The sequence below is a fragment of the Sycon ciliatum genome, chromosome 2 (assembly GCF_964019385.1).
Source record: "Sycon ciliatum chromosome 2, ocSycCili1.1, whole genome shotgun sequence".
NCBI lineage: Eukaryota > Metazoa > Porifera > Calcarea > Leucosolenida > Sycettidae > Sycon > Sycon ciliatum.
Window position 1 is genome coordinate 11,252,450 of NC_088644.1, and position 20,876 is coordinate 11,273,325.

At 48.6% G+C, this 20,876-nt stretch overlaps 1 protein-coding gene across 1 annotated transcript in view; it reads right to left on the reverse strand.

Annotated features, from left to right (window-relative positions):
• The window catches only part of LOC135808675 (sushi, von Willebrand factor type A, EGF and pentraxin domain-containing protein 1-like), a 31,612-nt gene extending 18,001 nt beyond the window's left edge, over positions 1-13,611 (reverse strand). Inside the window, exons 1-12 of the mRNA XM_065321897.1 lie at positions 13,442-13,611; positions 7,638-7,685; positions 6,823-7,023; positions 4,970-5,143; positions 4,533-4,709; positions 3,983-4,156; positions 3,532-3,705; positions 2,651-2,824; positions 2,131-2,304; positions 1,642-1,818; positions 861-1,061; positions 386-559 (exon numbers count right to left, since the gene is read on the reverse strand). Coding sequence (XP_065177969.1) covers positions 386-559; positions 861-1,061; positions 1,642-1,818; positions 2,131-2,304; positions 2,651-2,824; positions 3,532-3,705; positions 3,983-4,156; positions 4,533-4,709; positions 4,970-5,143; positions 6,823-7,023; positions 7,638-7,685; positions 13,442-13,505 — 1,912 coding nt within the window. The 5' untranslated portion in view covers positions 13,506-13,611. The remainder of the gene's footprint in view (positions 1-385; positions 560-860; positions 1,062-1,641; positions 1,819-2,130; positions 2,305-2,650; positions 2,825-3,531; positions 3,706-3,982; positions 4,157-4,532; positions 4,710-4,969; positions 5,144-6,822; positions 7,024-7,637; positions 7,686-13,441) is intronic.
• Between the last annotated feature and the right edge of the window lie 7,265 nt (positions 13,612-20,876).

Consider the following 20,876-nt stretch of genomic DNA (forward strand, 5'->3'; position numbering starts at 1 on the left):
TCTCCAGAGCGCAGCAGTCGTACAGTCTGACCTAACCATACTGTAGGCTTCACCGACATACACATGTATCAGATTGCCTCCTTCGAATCAAGTATAACATGCCCTACAGAATGCACAGCTACCTGTATAACATGCCCTACAGAATGCACAGCTACCTGTATAACATGCCCTACAGAATGCACAGCTACCTGTATAACATGCCCTACAGAATGCACAGCTACCTGTATAACATGCCCTACAGAATGCACAGCTACCTGTATAACATGCCCTACAGAATGCACAGCTACCTGTATAACATGCCCTACAGAATGCACAGCTACCTGTTCGTTTTGCTACTCTGATTCTACTACGATCCACAAAGAAAACAGTCACTATTCCAACTTACGCCTGCAGGTGGGTCGAGGACTGGACCATTGCTTGTCGGCCATGCACATAGCAGCAGGACTACCTTCCAGGACATAACCTTCGTTGCAAGTAAAGGATACCGAGCTGAGGAAAGTGAAGTCATTTCCTTGGCGGTCGCCGTTGGCCGGAGCACCCGGGTTGGGACATTCAATCTCTACACAATCACAGGCAAATGGCAACGTGCCGTCACATTTTATGTGTAAGTGTATCACCAATATGATTGTACGGCTCACCAGCATTCCCATAATAATGAGTTGACACATTACAGCAAGTATCTGCAATTCCACCCTTCACTCCTTTTTCCATATGACTGTGGACTTTGTCGACAACTCTTTGCCACAGTACTCAGGTGACGATAGTTACGGAAGACAAATTGCAACCCATCCCATTTTTGCTCTGCATCACTCGAAACCACTTTGTGAGATAATAGTTTTTTTCGTGAAGTAGTGACTCACTGTCGCATCTAGGTGGTGAATTGTCCCAGTCGAGGCGGCTGGGCAGGTCGAGGATCTGTGGCTGCATGACACACATCAGCTCCTCAGACCCGACCAGTGTGTAACCAGGATTACACTGATACTTGGTAGTGTCGTCCAGGGCAAGGCCGGCGATGATACGTACTCCATTAGCAATTGTTCCCGGCTCGGTACAGAGCATTTCTAAAGTCACACAACGAACAGCGGAATGTCAGTAGTGTTTTAAGCACAAGCATAGCGTAAAATTCAAGCACTTGCACTGTACAGGCTAGACCCATACATGTAGGTTGTGTGCTAAGTCTCTGATACCCAAACTGCATAACTGGTTGATTGGTTCTCAACACATCAATGGAAATCCCAACAGCGATTCCCAAGACATCTGAAGGTATTACAACAGAAGGCAACAAGCTGAAGTACCAAAGAATGAATCATGGGACACTTTCCACGCAACAGGCTACCTTTTTTTACTTTCGTGCACGGTAAATATGGTTAAAAAAATTCACTGACGGCAAGGATTAATAGTTGGCTTTCTGGACTGTAGCGCAAAAACAGCCACACCTGAAGGACAAATGGAATGCAAGCTGTACATTAGTTCTCCTCTCTCTCTCTCTCTCTCTCTCTCTCTCTCTCTCTCTCTCTCTCTCTCTCTCTCTCTCTCTCTCTCTCTCTCTCTCTCTCTCTCTCTCCCCCCCCTCTCTCTCTCCCTCTCTCTCTCTCTCTCTCTCTCTCTCTCATCCCCTCCCCCTCCCTATGCGTTTCTTACCTTCACATAGCGGAATGGGGAAGTTCCAGTCACCACTGGGCATGCACTCAATCGCTGGGCGACCTTGCCGGGCGAAACCACGGTTACAGTCAAAGTTCAGATCAGCACCGGATGTAAAGACGCTGTCGCCAGTTCGAGAGCCATACAGTGGTGTACCGGGATCGGCGCACATGATACCTAAGTCAACAACAGCAGACCAGACAATCACCGCCATGTTTTATCGTGACAGGATGATAAGAGTCTGTTGGACTGACTTGTCCACATCAGTAGGTAAGCCACAGTCCTCCAATGAGTCAGATGTAACTCCCAAACCAGTGGGGTTGAGTAGATCAGATCGGACCCACAGATCAAGTTCACATATGTACTGACCATCTTGTTCAAACATGGCAAGAAAATAGGCATGTTCAGTACACACACACCATTCACTACACTATCCCAAAAGCAGATATGTGGCGAGATTATAGATCTAAGAACAACTCTTAGTCTTACGTTCACAGATGGGTGTGGGCATGGACCACGCTCCGTTGGGTCTGCAAATAGCATTGTTGGCACCCACCATGCGATATCCGTCATCGCACGTCCAGCCGACTGTGTCTTCTACACCGGTGCCTGTCTGGGTCTTACCACCATTCGTTGGAGTTCCTGGGTCTCCACAGCTAATTTCTGCACAGGCGAGAAAAGAATGGATGCAATGGAGGATATGCCCAGTATCACTCTCCTATATCCAGGTACTATATGCAGGTACTCCACTTCAACAAAGTTAGTAATACAATAGAGTATTGTTCCGTCGAGCCCGCCGAGGAATAACTTGACACCCAAATCTTCAAACACACGTAGTCTATTGATACAATGGCTGGCACAAGTTTTTAACTACATTTTCACACTAGTAGTAGTTTGATAATCAGAAATTTTAACTACCCGCCACCTGGGCTCCCAAGCTGACCTCGTGCACCTCACCAGCAACCTTACTCCAAGCATATGTAGCTAAACAGTATTGAGAAAATCTTACTGTTGCACATTGCTGGTAAGCCGGTCCATGATCCGTTTGCCTGGCAGAAGCGCACAGTTGAGCCAAGGAGACGATAGCCACGGGCGCATGAGAAGCTGGTCGACGAGCGGAATTCAAAGTCTTCGCCGTGGCGAGCTCCATTCTCGGGCATGGCGGGATCACCACACATTGCCACTGTACAAGGCCAACACACAGCAAACACATTGGTGATTGACAGAATGATACGAGCTGGAGATGAATAATATATTCTGCTGCTCAATGCATCGCTTAGGCGAAAACATGCACAAACACGGATTCCAACAACATAACCCTAATTTGTTTATTGTTTTAGCCCTAATTTGTACTATGAAACACCTTGGCCATTTTTGGAGGGTGAACCTCCATTACAGCGTGATCATACGGTACATGGACGACCAGATTTCAAGCATAGGAAGAAAGAAATTATCTTTCAGTATGGTACAATGGGCGCTTTCAATTACACATTCCGGACCCAGGTTTTGCAATTCTCGAATGACCAGAATGAACAGATTGCGGCCATGTAAACGAACGACTACATGTGACAATCGTAAAAGAGGATCACATGGGATCCCGCACACCCTCGCGCGCACATGAACCTAACATGGCGTGTATGTCAAGTGCTTCAATTCTGGCGGGAGAATTAGAAATTCCGATCTCTCTTCAGAATTGACGGAATTGGATTCCGTCGATTCTGGTGACGAAATTTGTGTAATCGAACGGTGCATGCACCGTAAAGAATTCTAGAAAGGACTCAGTGAATGGTGCGTAATCAAACACGCGCAATGCCATATTAGTACCATCATGTACAGTGACAAATATAGGTATAACAGCTGGTTATGGTTAGAGTGCGGCTGCAGACTTACCAATACACTCCGGTAGAGGTCTATCCCATTTGCCATTGGGAAGACAGGTGAGCTTCATGTCCCCGTTCAGGTGGTATCCAGTGTCGCAGTAGAAATCAACTTCATTTCCGACGTTCAGTGTAGTGGCCGTGTACCCACCATTGTCAATGGTGCGTGGTACAGGACATGTGATAGCTGTCAGAAACAAACATACGGCCAGGATGGAATTGCCAGTCATATATTGTGACGCAGACATATTACTTTGGGGCCAAACTCTCCCTTTCTAACCCGAATTTGCATGCAACAATGCAATCATCAGGAGGCTGTGGATGCCCATTGACTAAACAGTGGACTGTATCCTACACAGGTTGAGACGTCCCTCGACACCCTCTTGCCAGTGAAGACGTGTATCTCGTAGCAGGAGGCAAAATACTTCAGGCAGTTACATGTATACCCGGCCGTGGTAACTTACGCTCGCATCGAACAGGTTCACCCGTCCAGGTACCATCGACTTGGCATGTCCGCTGCCTTGGCCCCACCAGGGAGAAGCCATCGTCACAGATGAATCCGATAACTTGGTTGTAGTCCGTACCTTGACCAATCTTGGCACCATTGCGAGGTGCTTCCAGCTCGCAACATCCAACAACTGCAAAAACCATAACCATATGTTGCAGATACACAATAGTCGTACATTATTTTCTCCATAGCACTTTAAACTTGGGATATGAAGAGGCAATGAAGAAGAAGCTAGACGATGATGGTTTCCATTCTCTACAACTACCGTGTTGCTCTTCGCTGCTGTGCCGTCCTCAGTGCCCTGCTCTAACCAGCCGTCTAGTTCTTCAGAGAAATATTGTCTAGCACAGGTGAATGCAGCACATACCGTAAAAACACTAGTATTGCAAAGTTTAGAGATACTGCTAAGCCATCGACCATTCAGCACGAAGAATAGGTGTGAATTGACACGTCATTGTTAACCGAAAGTAATGTGTGTGCACATTAGGTTGGTGACTGTTGCTTACGTTGGCACTTGGGTACTGGCTCTGACCAGGTGCCATCTGGCTGGCATGCCGCACCGCGAGCGCCTTGCAGATTGAATCCGCGGTCGCAAGTAAACGCGACAGTGGACGGGAATCGTGTGTTGGGATTCAATGCCCTTGCGCCATTGTCGGGCGCACCAGGATCACCACAGTCCACAGCTGTGTAGTACACAATGGAAAATTATCGCAAAACAAAGAGATGAAAGGATTAGGAAACACCGTCCAATACCTTTAAAAAAACTCTGACGTCTCTCTGGTTAGTACCAATTATTGTACTTGTAGAACGTAATTTAGAACTGTATGAAATCTCTGTAATGTGAAAAACAACGAAAGAAACAAACCAGCACCAATAGATGGCAAGAGACACAAGATACGAGATACAAGAGCATCACATGACAATTTGCTGTGCAGCTGCTTACGTATGCAGGTGACCTCGGACCCGGAGAAGATGCCTTCGGCGCGGCATGTGCGACGAATAGTGCCGCTCAGTGTGTAGCCACGGTCACAGGAGAAGGTGACAGTGCTGCCATACGTGAACACATCACCGACCCGTCCGCCATTCAGTGGCACTCCCGGATCGGGACACACAACAGCTACAAGAGGTAAACACATCGTCCACAGAGCATCAAGACAAAAGCTGGTTCAATATAATATATTTAATATCATAATTATTGTGACAAAGGCACCGGTTCACAAGGACAGTTTGTATCCATGTGCCCACATTTGTGTATGACATGTGGTTCTTTTACACAGAGTCATAGCATCTAGGGAGACGACACGGATGACTTAATATGGAATGATGTGGGTGTTGCTCCCGGGCTGTCCTTTTCAGTCTCCCTTCGTGCAGGGCCGAATTATACCCACACCCACACACGACATCACTGGTCTGGGCCGTGTTTGGGGTCAGCAGGTTAAGTAGATCACGGGTCACGCAGAACTTCCAAACCCGGGGTCAAATTCCAATTCTTTTAACAAACACTGTATTTTCACCCTTGAGATTTCTATGATAGGCATTTATTTGCCTTTGGAAAATCAAAAAAAATAAAACAAAATGAAATGAAAACATATAACATAATTCTGGATACTAGGGCCTCGGGTCCTGGGTCTCGGGTCATCTTCCTAGATGCTACGACTCCCTAGTGCACACCAATCACACTGCATGTCACTACAAGGCCTGTCATTATGGGCTTTGCGCTCTGCACTCACACTTAGGCAGTTAGGGCGTGATCATAATAATAATATACTTTAATTTCACAAATTTTCGGTGTACTTTTATTTTCGGTACTTTCGGTGCGTCTGTTTCACACCTAAAATTTCAATACACCGAACAAACACTAACACACATACTCCAATAGGGAAATGCTTCTCTGTACCGAAAATTTCTGTTCACCTAAACTGGCCTGTTGCCCTCATACCGAAAATATTGAGCACGGAAAATTTCTGAAATTAGAGCAGTCTAATTTCCAGTCCAGGATGGCCAACAGGCAGGCTAGTCAATCTGCATCCGGAATCTCCGGTATGTACATGTACGCAAACAAACCAAAAAATCGCCACGCATTCACAGGGCAAATGAGCTGGCCCAGCCAACCGGGTCCCGGGTCAGCACCTGAAATGCCGTCTAGCCGTTTGCTATGTAGTGCACTACACATGTTAGGCACGCGAACATGATCCAGATGCCAGATGCACACCGCTAGCCCGCCTGTCCCTGATACTGTTGACCAGCCTAGGCTGAGCTAGAGTGATCATCAGTGATTGCATGTGGAGATTGCTTGCCAACCATCCCGGACCGGAGATGAAACATATGGTCAGGGCCTAAGAAGGAAAGATTGCTTTCTTGTTGTCTACCACACAATCAGCTGGCACAATAGAAAGCAGACATGTACTACCTTTAGAAATATTCCCAGTAGATGGCCAGCTCAAATGAAGACACACACACACACACACACACACACACACACACACACACACACACACACACACACACACACACACACACACACACTTACAGGCAAACACACATTCTCTCTCTCTCTCTCTCTCTCTCTTTTTCTCCCTCTCTCTCTCTCTCTCTCTCTCTCTCTCTCTTTTTCTCCCTCTCTCTCTCTCTCTCTCTCTCTCTCTCTCTCTCTCTCTCTCTCTCTCTCTCTCTCTCTCTCTTTTTTCTGTCTGTCTGTCTGTCTCTTTCTGTCTCTGTCTCTGTCTCTCTTTCTGGGAGAGCTGGATTTCACTGGCAAAATTCTACATGTTGTAATATCAGTTTGTAAAAGCTTACGTTCACATCTTGGAGGTGGAAAATTAAATTGCTCGGTCTCCTTCACACAGGTCAGTAGTCTGTTTCCAACCAGGTTGTAACCCTCATCGCACTCATACGTGACACCTTCTTTTTCCTGGACAGTGTGCCTGGAGAAGAGCTCACTCCGTGTTCCCTCCTTGAATGCTGCGCCGTTCGCTATCTCAATCACCCGGCATTCCTCTGTAATGAAAATTACAATGTGCAGAGTAAATTGATATTATTACAATGCAATCAATGCTACAGCTAACCTTGTAAATGTATCAACGACCTCCCCGTGCCATTCGTTTTTCTTGAGCATTCTTGCTTGTCTGTTCTTGAAAAGTTCAAATGTTATTTCATAATTTGTTATTTGAGGTGATCACTTATCCAAAAAAAGGTGTTCACATCATATTATACAAATGACTGTACTTGGCATGACTGTATCAATCTTATCTTGCGCACCATTCAGCCATACCAATGCACTTATGCCTCAGTTATCCGGACACCACCAAAGTTACGGGCACTTCGGTCTATCGGGCACCCTTTGGGTGAGTTTTAGTGGAAATATCACTAAGTACTATTTTGTCACTTTCTGTGGGCATCGTGACACCATATGCCATATCTATGGGCTTTCCCCATCAAAATGCATGTGATTCGGAGTTACGGACATTTCAAAAGCTACGGGCAGTGTCCACGGATAAATGAGGTATGACTGTACAAGAAGTGCATACTTGACAACAGTGCACAGATTGAGATGTACTAGACAAGTACATGTGACATTCCATTCGCACATCACACATCACACATCCACTTACTAGGTGCGTCCTTGTCCCGAATTCTTCCATCACCTGATCCAAGATCAGCTTCAAGTGCACAAGAAATACAGAGAAGCCAACAAGGCCTTGTCAATACACGGATGATAATGGTGTACTAGCTGTGCTAGTACTTGTTAGCAACAATCCGAACTAGCGCACACACTGCACTGCATTGCTTTGTACTGCATTCAAGACTGACGTCATGCGCTTTGTTTTGCTGCGTAATCACAAATGGCACCAGCCCATTTTGCGGAAAGAAAAACAAATCTTGCTTGCCCTGTTGTGCTCTTCCAGACAACGGATCGTGCTTCAGCAGTGTTTCTTTTCCTTTCGTAGCTTTGCTGCCAGCCCGAGTGTCACCTCGACACTGTATTTCTTCAGTATGTCTGACCTAACTGTCGACACTGTCAAGGCAATGCCTTGCCAAGCCCCCGCGGCGAGCCTTCTCAGCGCGGCTTGAATCCGAAAGGAAACTTAGTAAAAGTATTTTACAGGACCGTTTGCTGGCACACTAGCCCTTGGTAGTGAGGTCTGCTCCGGCCAGGAGAACCAGCAACATGACAGTGCGGACACGGCTCGCGAGCCCAGAAGCCCGACTTGCACCAATGCCTCCTCCGCCAGCTCAGGTGACGCGGGCTCAACATGGGATCTGCGCTCCCGTAGATCTACGTGACGAGGTGTAGTCGGCTTTGTCGGCCGCCATTTTATTATTATCGGAGAGCATTGTGCCGCTCCTCACCCAAGGCCAAGGCAATGCGGCTGCTGCCGCCACTACGCCAGGCCAAGCCCTTGTAACCCACCCGATCAGCCACCTGCACCAGCTGTGCCCAAGGCTGTGCAAGAACGTATCTTGCGAGGGGAGTTCGTAGATTTTTCAAGTTGGTTGCCTGAAATTCTTGCACACTTCCAGCCCAACATTCCGGCTGGTGCACAGCCCGAATAACGATAGCCAGCTAAATATCGTTGAGTCGGATGACCGTACGCGAAGCAGGTGCGTCGCAAGGTTCACGATAATTATACAATCATGTAACTACCCGGCTCGAGGCATGGACCACATACATGTCTGTTATCACGGCTGCTGCCCTACACCGCACTGCTGAACTGCTGAACTGATTGCGTACCAGCAGTTGATCCTGACTGCTAACCGCCAGTTCTTCCCAAGCGCGTGGCTAGAGTACGACCGCCAGCTGCGGCTGCTCGTGGCCCAGTAACCAGGCACGAAGAGGTTGGACACCATCGACGTGAACCTATGGCAGATAGCTGTCACAGGCCATGCACACCCAAAATGCGCTCAATGTAAGACGGCCCATCCAGGGGCGGTTTGTGTCCTTTTCGTCCCCAAGCCAGCAGCATTTACCTCCAGTGGTCGCAACCATCCCAGCGACAGCCAAGAAATCTGCCGCAACTTCAATGGAGGTCGCTGTTCTTCGTCGTCGTGCCGCTTCTCCCACACCTGCAGCCAGTGTGGCAAGGACCACCCATGCATCATGTGCAACCAGCAGCAGCGCGGAGCCAATCGGCCACCCCGCCGCTCCTAGCAGAATGGCTACCGAATAGCTTGACTCGGTACGTAGCTTCTTTCCTATACACTCTGCAGACACCACACTGCTAGCTGACCACTTTGCCCGCCTGTTACGTAACCACTCATATCAATAATGCGTTGCGTATGTTCTCCATGGGCTGCGCCGTGGCTTTACTCTTGGATCTGCCGGCCAACACGACATTTCGGTTTTCTCTAATAATCTACCCTTGGCTTTCACTCACTCGGCATTTATATCCGAGCAATTAGCTGCTTCCTGCGCCCGCAGCGAGACCACAGGCCCATTTCCGTCACCTCCATTTCAGTTCATGCGCCGCTCTGGTATTGGTGCCATCCCCAAAAAGAACGGCAAGCTGCGAATGATCCACCATCTGTCTAGTCCGGAAGGCACCGGCGCGAACGACAGCATTCCTGCCGAGCCGCTCTCTCTGCACTACGCGAGCATTGACAACGCGATCAACATCATCATGTCATGCCCACAGCCTGTGTATTTGTCCAAGCTCGATGTACGCAGTGCATTTCGGCAGATCCCAGTCCGCCGTCAGGACTTCGCTGGGAAGGCTCCTACTACTACGAGCGCTTTCTGCCTTTCGGCCTCCGCTCCAGCCCAGCCGTCTTTGACTCAGTAGCCACAGCAGTCAACTGGATCATGCAGCACGAGTTTGCTATAGATCACCGGCTTCATTACCTCGATGACTTTCTCGATATCTCCACTGGTTTGGCTGCAGCCAACCAGCAACTCACCACCCCCCTCCGGGCATTCACGTATCTCGGCACTCCTCTTTGCTCCATCCCAGCTCGAGGGCCATCACCATCATTGACCTTGGTATTTTCCTAGACTGCGGCTACCAGAGGACAAGCTGTCCGAGATCCGTGCGCCACTCATGGCTACTATCAGCGAGCGCAGCATCGGCCAGCGTCAACTCGAGTCCCTCCTGGGGAAGCTCACTTTTGCTGCCCGAGTCATCGTTCCTGGACACACATTCATGCATGAACTATGATCAGCGTGCCCTGAACTGTATCTGTGTATGCGAGTGCGGTGCATAAAGCCCACCTTGAGAATGGGTTTGCCGGCCCCTTAGTAGATGCGTGGCTTCTGAAGAGGGTGTTGAAGGGCATCCAGCGATGCCATGGTACGGCTGTACTCACCCCTCGCCTTCCTATAACTATGCCAATCCTACGACACCTGACGGATGCACGCCGGAAAAGTAGTATCCTGAATGGCCATGACAAGCTGCTCTACCAAGCCGCCATGCTGCTTCTTTGGATTTCTTCGGTGTGCTGAATTCACTAATGGCATCACACGGGGCTGTACTAGCTCCCCTGGTGACGGACGCTTGCAACTCTTCCTGCTTTCATCCAAGACGGACCCATTCGGTAAAGGCGTTACTAGTGACATTGGCCCGTCTGTACCGCCGTACTGCCCAGTCCGTGCCATTGTTAGCTACCCATTTGTCACTCGTCGCGAGGGACCAGAGCAACTCTTGTTCGTACTCTCGAACAGACAGCAGCTGACCAGGCAGTCATTCACAGTAACAGTATGGTCTCTTGTCGCTGCGGCCGGTGTACCATCCCAGTCGAACTACTCCGGGCATTCGGTCTACATTGGTGCAGCCACCACCGCTGCTATGGCTAGTGCCCCGACTCCTTCTTCCGAGTGGCAGGTCAGTGGAAAGAGCGATGCGTGTCTATGCTACATCCGGACTACAACAAGCGCTAAGCGCCAGCTATCGTCCCGGCTTGCTGCCGTGCCATGGATGCCATGATCCCCAACTCGGGTGAGTAATGAGCTACTGAACTCTAGCTGCGCAATGCTTGCCTGTGCTGACATAAATTGACCCTTGCTGTGCGTCAATAGTGCTTAGCTAACGGAGTGCTGGTTTCATGGGTCCACTCTCACAACTGGTGTTATCTAGCTATTTGCTGCGGCTCTGCCTTGCGCTATATTACATCCATTTAGCATTGCAGCTCTACGTTGAGCTAACAGCAGCTCTACTTTGAGCTAACAGCAGCTCTACTTTGAGCTAACAGCAGCTCTACTTTGAGCTAACAGCAGCTCTACTTTGAGCTAACCGCAGCTCTACTTTGAGCTAACAGCAGCTCTACTTTGAGCTAACCGCAGCTCTACTTTGAGCTAACCGCAGCTCTACTTTGAGCTAACAGCAGCTCTACTTTGAGCTAACAGCAGCTCTACTTTGAGCTAACAGCAGCTCTACCTTGAGCTAACAGCAGCTCTACTTTGAGCTAACAGCAGCTCTACTTTGAGCTAACAGCAGCTCTACTTTGAGCTAACCGCAGCTCTACTTTGAGCTAACAGCAGCTCTACTTTGAGCTAACCGCAGCTCTACTTTGAGCTAACAGCAGCTCTACTTTGAGCTAACAGCAGCTCTGCTCTGAGCTAACAGCAGCTCTGCTCTGAGCTAACAGCAGCTCTACTTTGAGCTTCAAACCAGTTGTTTCGAAACCAGCACTCCTCAATCCAAAGATGCCTCTTTGTTGACTTGTTTGTGTGAGGGATGGGGCTAATGGTGTACTAGCTGTGCTAGTACTTGTTAGCAACAATCCGAACTAGCGCACACACTGCACTGCATTGCTTTGTACTGCATTCAAGACTGACGTCATGCGCTTTGTTTTGCTGCGTAATCACAAATGGCACCAGCCCATTTTGCGGAAAGAAAAACAAATCTTGCTTGCCCTGTTGTGCTCTTCCAGACAACGGATCGTGCTTCAGCAGTGTTTCTTTTCCCACCATCCCTCCCTAACCAACTTATTCACACCATCATAATTATCGTACCCACTAATCGGGTCCACTCTCACAACTGGTGTTATCTAGCTATTTGCTGCGGCTCTGCCTTGCGCTATATTACATCCATTTAGCATTGCAGCTCTACGTTGAGCTAACAGCAGCTCTACTTTGAGCTAACAGCAGCTCTACTTTGAGCTAACAGCAGCTCTACTTTGAGCTAACAGCAGCTCTACTTTGAGCTAACCGCAGCTCTACTTTGAGCTAACAGCAGCTCTACTTTGAGCTAACCGCAGCTCTACTTTGAGCTAACCGCAGCTCTACTTTGAGCTAACAGCAGCTCTACTTTGAGCTAACAGCAGCTCTACTTTGAGCTAACAGCAGCTCTACCTTGAGCTAACAGCAGCTCTACTTTGAGCTAACAGCAGCTCTACTTTGAGCTAACAGCAGCTCTACTTTGAGCTAACCGCAGCTCTACTTTGAGCTAACAGCAGCTCTACTTTGAGCTAACCGCAGCTCTACTTTGAGCTAACAGCAGCTCTACTTTGAGCTAACAGCAGCTCTGCTCTGAGCTAACAGCAGCTCTGCTCTGAGCTAACAGCAGCTCTACTTTGAGCTTCAAACCAGTTGTTTCGAAACCAGCACTCCTCAATCCAAAGATGCCTCTTTGTTGACTTGTTTGTGTGAGGGATGGGGCTAACAATCTATATCTTTGACACACATTGCCTTTGGCTTTGCCGGTATGATTGCGCAGAATAGTGAATCTCGTATTCCCATCACTCACACGCATGTCAAACGAAAAAAGAAAAGGTACACATGTTGTTCTTGTGATTCTAGTGTTGGTCAGCACATCAACATGCTGATAATGACACGTCTTTTCCTCGTGTAAACTGAGCACATGGAGTATTGAGTGTTCCCCTGTCACACTGGTCACACTGAGATGTGAAGCTACAGGTCCAAAACCTTATAGGATCTCCCCCCCCCCTCCCCCTCCCCCCCCCCCCCCTGCTAATGCTGGATCGGTTTCACCATAATATTATGATTCAATGGTGTTCGAGGAGGATGGTAGGGAATGTCAACAGTCCCAATCCAGCACTGAGGGCAGAAAGACCACACTCAAAGTCTTCTCCACCACGTTATGCTCCACAGGGCCTCACGACGGCATCTAACTGACTGTCGTATTCTCGCCCTGTGAAAACAAGTCAGCACCATTATTGGGAGTAGGGAAAAGGGTCTTTGTGGGTGGGGGGGGGGGGGGGGGCACTAGGGCCCATGTCTTGCACTCAGCATGGGCCCAGCATATTATGGGGCAGATGGTCAGCACCCCCACTGTCCCAGCCATTACTTAGCAATCAAGTCCAGGTCAGGACTCAAGCCAAGGAGCGCAAGAGAATGTGATAGCTGCACTGCAACAAAACTGTACATGGGACAACCAGTGGCTGAACTAGTAATTCGAAGTTTCACAAAACTAATATGGTACAAGACTTAGTGTAACTAGATTACATTTTAACTAATACTTACTAGTACCGAATTGTGCACTCGCTCCTGCCACGAGGCACAGCACGGCCACGGACACTGAGAGCATCCTATATTCCTACAAAATGGCCAATTGAGGAAATGAAGAACAGCACCAGCAGCAGCAGCTTCTCCGTTGTGACTTGCTGCTACAATGCACCCAGGCGGTTGTGATCCAAAGCAGACGTCGTTCTTGTTTTTGTGCATATTGTCGAGGAGTTGACGGTGGCTCATGAGTCATGGCAGAGCTGTCCGATCGCTAGGACTTGTTCCATCAATACTGCTCTCGCAACTCGACAGGTAGCTCGGGACTCGGCCTTTCATGCGGTCCGACCTGTCACTCCAGCACTCTGCAAGCTTCGTGTTCGTCGGGACCGCTCAAGGTTCCATGATCCAGTAAGGCAAAATTCCCACGCCAAGTACTGCTCTAAAGTCTAATGCAGTACTGCCAGTAGCACTGATTTGATGTGCTGGCTTACGCTCGATTTCTTCCTTTGGTCTTTTGTAGCGTTGCCTTGGGGGAAACAAGCCAGCGAGTTCAAAGTCCAAAGTCGTAAGTCATCAAGGTTGGGTCCGTTTTTAGGCAATACTCTCAAGCCACAACAAAATGGTCGAATCTACTGCTGGCCGACCGCATACAGAACAGCCTCAAGACAACAGGGAGGCGTAGCTCTGCGAGAAATGCATGTAGATCTACACAATGACTAATACTAGTATGTAGCTTTGTAGGTCTACGTGTAGATCGTCCATATGTGTGTGTCCGACAATAGGCTAGAGCCTCCACGATCTGCGCTACGGTCCATTTATGTAGACCGTGGCCCGGGCAGGGTAGACATTTCGGCTAAAAATTAATTTATATTTCGTATTTTTCCGCAACAGGCTATGCTCTGCCTCCGGGTAGCTCCATGTAGACCTACATGTACCAAGCTAGAATGACTGTCAGTATCAGTAAAACACCATGTTACTGTTAGTGGCATGGGTTTTGACTGGTCCACTGCCACTAGGCAGGTGGTGGTGCAATCTCTAGCATGCATACCCCCCAGACAGCCTGGCTTTGGAGTTTGGTTGGCGCAGGTCGTTGCTATCACCATGATCACTATCACTATCAGCCACATCGCTTGAAGCAAGAGCTGAGCTGAGCATGAGGCAGAGCTGATGCGAGATTGTGACATCCAACTACTTGCGTATCTCGACTATGCACAAGAGCAGTTCTCACGCATGTATTACTAGTGGTCAGGGAGTCGTATAAAAGGTTTATACGACTCCCTGCTAATGCCGGCAATGGCCCAATGCCTGATCACTGGTGCACCGGTGTTCCACCTGCCGTGAAAACCGGGCGAGACGAGCAGCGCTGACAGGCTCTTCTCGATCTTGTTTGTGCATGTCAACAGCAACGAATGATATGCCGGTAAGCTGAGATGGGCGAATGGAGTTAGGTAACGCCGACACATGGGGTCACATGCGTGTCTACGTGTCTCCATGATAGTGTACGTCGGATCTATTTACTTTGCTCGCCATGATATGCCCAGCAGCAAAGGTTCAATGGTTGGAAGAGGTTCAGCAAGACCGAGACAGACCTTGTCGGAGTGCCCTGGGGAGACTAGTCAAGTCGTGACCAATCTGTCACCTTGCCATTGTCAGAGTTCAACTGTCAAGATTAGGGCCGACCCAAAACATCCCAGTGATATTTATCTGGACCACTAGGCGCTGTTGCCAGGCAGTACTCGTGCATTGTCCTGTGCATACATAGTCAACAGGAGTCCTCAGTCTCCGTGTTTTCTTTTGTGGATTGAGGGTGTCTTCCGCTGTATCTTCGGGGCAAGTAAATTTCGAGTCTTCTTCGAGTATTAGTCTCACCGACGGTCCGTAAGGCTGTACAAACAGTACCCACCCACATTGTAGTCACGTAACGCGCTGACAACCCAGATTGTCTTCGAAAGCTAGACGCAGAAACGGACTGTCTGCTATCGCCCGTCATCACTAGGAGGTGGGAATAGCAGGACGTGTGGGTGCTTGACCTCGTTATGGTATCGGCTCTGGCGCTTTCCTCTTTGAAGTGGACATGAGATTGGACTGGAGCAGTAGCCTGTTGTTGAGCAACGTTCCACACGTATTGTACTAATCCTACACAGCCATTATGACTGCTGCTGTATTCATGACTGTAGTGCAGTATTGTTATCTCCTCATCGTAAAGGAATGTTGCAATGCGTTTTAAATTTACCTGCAATGGCTCACTGACTCTGCGCTAAGTTTGTAGAATGGTTGATCATTACATTTCCTTTTCCTGCATTCGATTGCGTATAAAAATTGCTGACCGTGGCAAATCCAGAGACGCCACAGGTCTTCACATATCTTGATGGAATTGGTAATCAACCCTGTACTTGAATGGACTCGGATGGAGAGCCAAGGATAAATATAGAAAAGAAAAAAGGACCAAGGAACTACAACTTAGTACAAGTTCGCTAAAATGTCCACTAACACCACAAGTAACTAAACAATCAGCTAAACGTCAGTACCGTAGGTCAGTATCGTGCAATGTTATCGCATGAGCTGATTGTTTAGTAACTACTGGTGTTAGTGAACACTTTTAGCGTAACTTGTAGTTCCTTGGTCCTTTTTCCTAACCCTGTACTTCATTTTTTGTTACTACTTTGCAAGGGTATCTTCAATCGGGCGTGCATGTTACCTTTGTTTATGCCGCATTCAATGGAGATTCACTGATGACTCTGAGCATCGACGAGAAACGTGTCTGAATCTGTACTTGCACCGATTGATCATTATTAATTTTCATTAATTTTATTGTCTTCGGGAGGTAATCTCGCATCCGTGTGCACATGTAGGTATAAGTACGAGCAGAACGATACACACAATATTAAATATTGTACAGTGTTCTTAAAAGTTAATAACATCCACTAGTATTCGAGGAAATGGAGGAAGGGAAAAGTCGGAAGAAAATTGACTGTCGTTCACATGTAAGTGATACGCTAGTATATTATTATTAGAAGCTTTTCCGCGTTGGCATCAATGCAATGTAGATATACACAGCATGTATAGCTTTCGCATAAGCCGAAGCGACAACAGCCAAACAGGATATTGATGGCATACGCTAGTCAAAGTTACTGTATTTGGCACCCTGGCACCCTGGCACCCTGCTGATCCATGCCACGTCCCACTGGAGGAAACGATCAATATTAGCCTTGATGTGCTACACCGTAATGATGAAGTAACACTCCATGGATGCCTGAGTCGGCGTTCCGAAACTTATGTTGCTCGTTACGACCGGTGTTGAGTTTTCGTTCAATGACATAATTATGTATAGACAAATTGATGGTGTCGCTATGGGGTCACCGTTAGGTCCAGTCTTAGCGAATGTGTTTGTTGGTTATTGCAAGTCTTTGATTGCTGAGTCGTCCTGGCTTGCGTTACATTGCCGTTTTGTTGACGACTCGTTTACATATTTCGGCACTCTTGAGGGGAGTCAGGCGTTCCTTGATATTCGTAATGGCTTACACTCATCCATACAGTTTACTTGTGAACACGAACAAGACAACAAGTTCTCCTTCCTAGATGTTCTTGTGCAGAAGTCTAGTCAGGGTACAGTAACATCTGTTTACAGAAATCCATCTTTTATCGGCCTGTACTACATAATGTTCGATTCGTATTGGTCATATCAATACAAGATAAACTTAGTGCGCAACTTAGTGGATAGAGCGAAACGTATTAATTTTGCTCTCGGCCGAAACTTGCAGAAGAACTTGACTTCTTGAAGTCAGTGTTTCCCAAGAACGGATATCCCGAAGAACTACTGAACAAACTAATGAACCAAAACATACAACAGAATGAAGTACTGTTTGGCCCGGAGAAATGTCAAATGTATTTATCTCTCCCGTGGAAAGGGAACGTGTCATTATCTATGTGCCGTGCAGTCCGGACACATTTTCCAACAAACCTACTTCGCGGTGCACTTCGTTCCTGTGTTCACAACGGTACGTGCGTTCATGGTGAGGAAGGATGTCCTACCAACCCAACTCACTTCTAAAGTAGTATACCAATTTGAGAGCCGACAATGTGGTAATCGGTACGTTGGTAGGACCCTTCAACATCTGAACGCACGTATCAAGCAGCATGTTCCCCTTCACATGTTGACTGGTTCAGCACGGGCACTGCGTCCCAGGCGTGGCAGACCACCCAAGAATCCTGAACCACAGCCGTTGCTGGTACAATTGCTGCCACCAGCGAGGGTATCCTCATTTCCTACGGCCGAATGCACTGGACCCGTGGCCAGAAACAGGTCCGGAGTTGTTGTTGATTGTTGTTGATATTTATTTTACTTCGCAAGGCCAAACGGGCAATGGTGCCCAATTCTATGGAAGCGAATTTCAAGGGGAGAGGGAGAGAGAGAGAGAGAGAGAGAGAGAGAGAGAGAGAGAGAGAGAGAGAGAGAGAGAGAGAGAGAGAGAGAGAGAGAGAGACTCGCTACCTGATGGAGCACTAGTAGCTGCATGTACATCGAATGCACCGGAGCTCCTTACGGACACAACGCAAGACACTCTAACAACACAAGAGTGCACCCAGCAGCATGCAGCTCTAGTCGCTGCCAAACGACGCAATGAGGAGGTGGATCCAGTACCGCCGCGAGTACCATTGCCTCCACCGGAGCCGCCACCTAAACCAACAAATAGGCAGGGAATTGAGAGACCAAGAAGAGCAACTGCGAATTACACAATGAATTATTATGGCACCGGACATCAAGAAACGATGAGGATAACTACTTACCGGGTACTTGTATTGTCCTTAGAAACTCGGCACCAATACTGGCGGCTCCCTCGCTCAGCATGATTTTCAATACTTCGCTATGTCAGGGGTGTGTTCCCCATCAATTTAAATTGCTAATGTGTCGCCGCTATTCAAAGGTGGCAGTCTTGATCCTTGTCAGTCTACTGCGTATCGACCTATTTCTCTACTATCAGTCGTTCCTCGGCTCCTCTAGAAGATCGTCAAAGTTCAGCTCACATCCTTTCTGACCGATCACAGCATTCTCCCTGACTCGCAGTTTGCGTACAGGAAGAACCACAGTACGGAGGACGCTCTTGTGCAAGCTGCTAATCGCTGGCTTAGAGCGAAGTATGAGTGCAACCTCACAGGTGTGATATTCGTGGATATGTAGAAGGCTTTCAACTGTGTCAAACACACCATCTTGGAACAGGAGCTATCCGACATTGGGATCGGCGGTACTGTCCAGCTATGGTTCACTGATTACCTGAGTGAGCTGCTTCAACGCGTAGTTTTGGGCGGAAATTGCTCGGAATACGTCGCATGCAGTCGAGGGGTGCCGCAAGGATCCGTCCTCGGCCCACTCCTGTTCACACTGCACATCCGTAACCTTCGGTGCTGCCTGCCCCAGCAGGTCACAAACCAGGAATTATTTGCAGACGATATGCAATTGAAGCATCGGGCAGCTGCGAACAAGTGTGCTCCTCTCTAAGCACAGCACATCACCACCACTCGATCCCCCTCCTGTCCTCCGCACACGTGCACAGCATCACCCCCGGCATCAGCACCAGCTCTGTAACCAGGTACCTGCTTCCAGCTAGCTCCCCCAACATCCTTCGCCGCTCCTTCCCCTATGCAACCACCGAGGAATGGAACCAGTTGCCACATTGGCTTCTCTCGACTCCTCCCTAGCGCAAAGCTGCCCAACGGTTCAAGGAGAAAGTCCACAAACACCTTCGCCACAGCCGCTGGTCCTGGGCAACGGACTCCCTCTAGAACCTCAGCCCTTACTCTGCTCGCAAATAGTGATCTTGCCCTCCCCCTCCCCCTCTCTCCTCTCTCCTCTCCCCCCCCCCTCTCCCTATCTCTCTCTCTATCTCTCTCTCTCTCTCTCTCTCTCTCTCTCTCCCTCCCTCTCCCTCTCCCTGTGTCTCTCTCTCTCTCTCTCTCTCTCTCTCTCTCTCTCTCTCTCTCTCTCTCTCTCCGAGTCTCTGTACCACACATGTAACACCAGGCGACTCGCCATCTCATTAATTTCTGTTTCCTTACATCACACGGTGATACTTGCTCATTTCCTTTTTTCTGCTTTACTTATTTTTTTGTATTTGGTGCTTGATCCTGTCGCTGATCCCGAGACCCATGGTCGGGGGTGGTAGGCCCAATCCACCAGCACGCTGCTCCGGCTTCCCGCTGTATTGTCATGTCTCCTCTTTGGCTCTGTCTTCCCATTCCGTTCTCTGCTGTACGGTGTATTTCAGTATATTTAAAAAAATCAAAAAATCACTGGCCTGTCACAGTGGTTGGAGAACCGCGGACTAATGGCATGCTGAACCAGAAGAAAACGCAGGCGCTGTTGATTACCCCCAAGAGGCCCAGCCCCTACCACAGATGACATACGAATTCGCTGTAGGAATGCAGCCTTTTCAGTTGTGGAACAGGCGCGGTACCTGGGCATCATGGTAGATCGTCAGCTCTCCTGGGAGCCTCACGTCAACAACACAATCCAGCAGGTGCGGAAGTCAGTAGGTGCGCTAGTCAGTAGGTGCGCTGTGGCGGAGCCGCCGAAGCCTCACCCTTGCGTCAAAGATCCTGTTTTACAGGTCGATGATCCAGGGTAGGTTGTCATGCGCTTCCAACGCGCTTTATCCGTCACTAGCAATTGGCAACATGGAGCCACTGACACAGCTAACGAAGTGCGCTATCCGCGGCTTCTTCGGTTTGCCACCGTGGTCGCGCGCGAGCCCAATCTTTCAACAGCTCCGCCTCACCAAGCTGGAAGACACCTTATTTTAACATCAAGCTCATCGTCTTTGTCCGTCGTTGTCTGTTCTCCTGAGCTAACTCCTTCTTCACCAGCTTCTTCCTGAGGGTTACTGGTGACCGCACTTGGGGAGCAGCACATCACCTTCTCCAAGTACCATTTTGGCCCGGTCCTGCGGGTCGAGCGACCATGCAGTTCATCGGCGCAGTCCTGTGGAACCAGCTCCCGCCTGATCTCCGTTCCGAGCCCAGCCACCTTCAGTTCTGTGCCCTGCTAAAAGCGCATCATGGCTGCTTTTCGGCTGGTGTGTTTCTGTGGTATAGCGGACTGCAGAATAGGAACCGTGTTTCGCAATATTTGTATGATGCTATATTGTATAATATATTCCCATTCCGTTTTTGCTTTAGTGTAGCCCTGAGGTTGACTCACTTAATTCATTTTCTACCCTTCCTCTCTCCGTATTTCTGCCCCCCCCCCCCCTCCACCCCCTCTCCTCTCTCATTCCCTCTGTCGTCTACATTACATGTACATTACATGTAGCAAAGCCTAAGGCTAAGGAGGCGAAACCGCCTGTTTGTGGTGACGATCGTCAGTTGGCAAATAAATCACAAATTCATAGAATACAAAAAAGGGAACATGCTTATACATGCAGAGAAAGTGAAACATGTAGTTGAAACAATGCTAAAT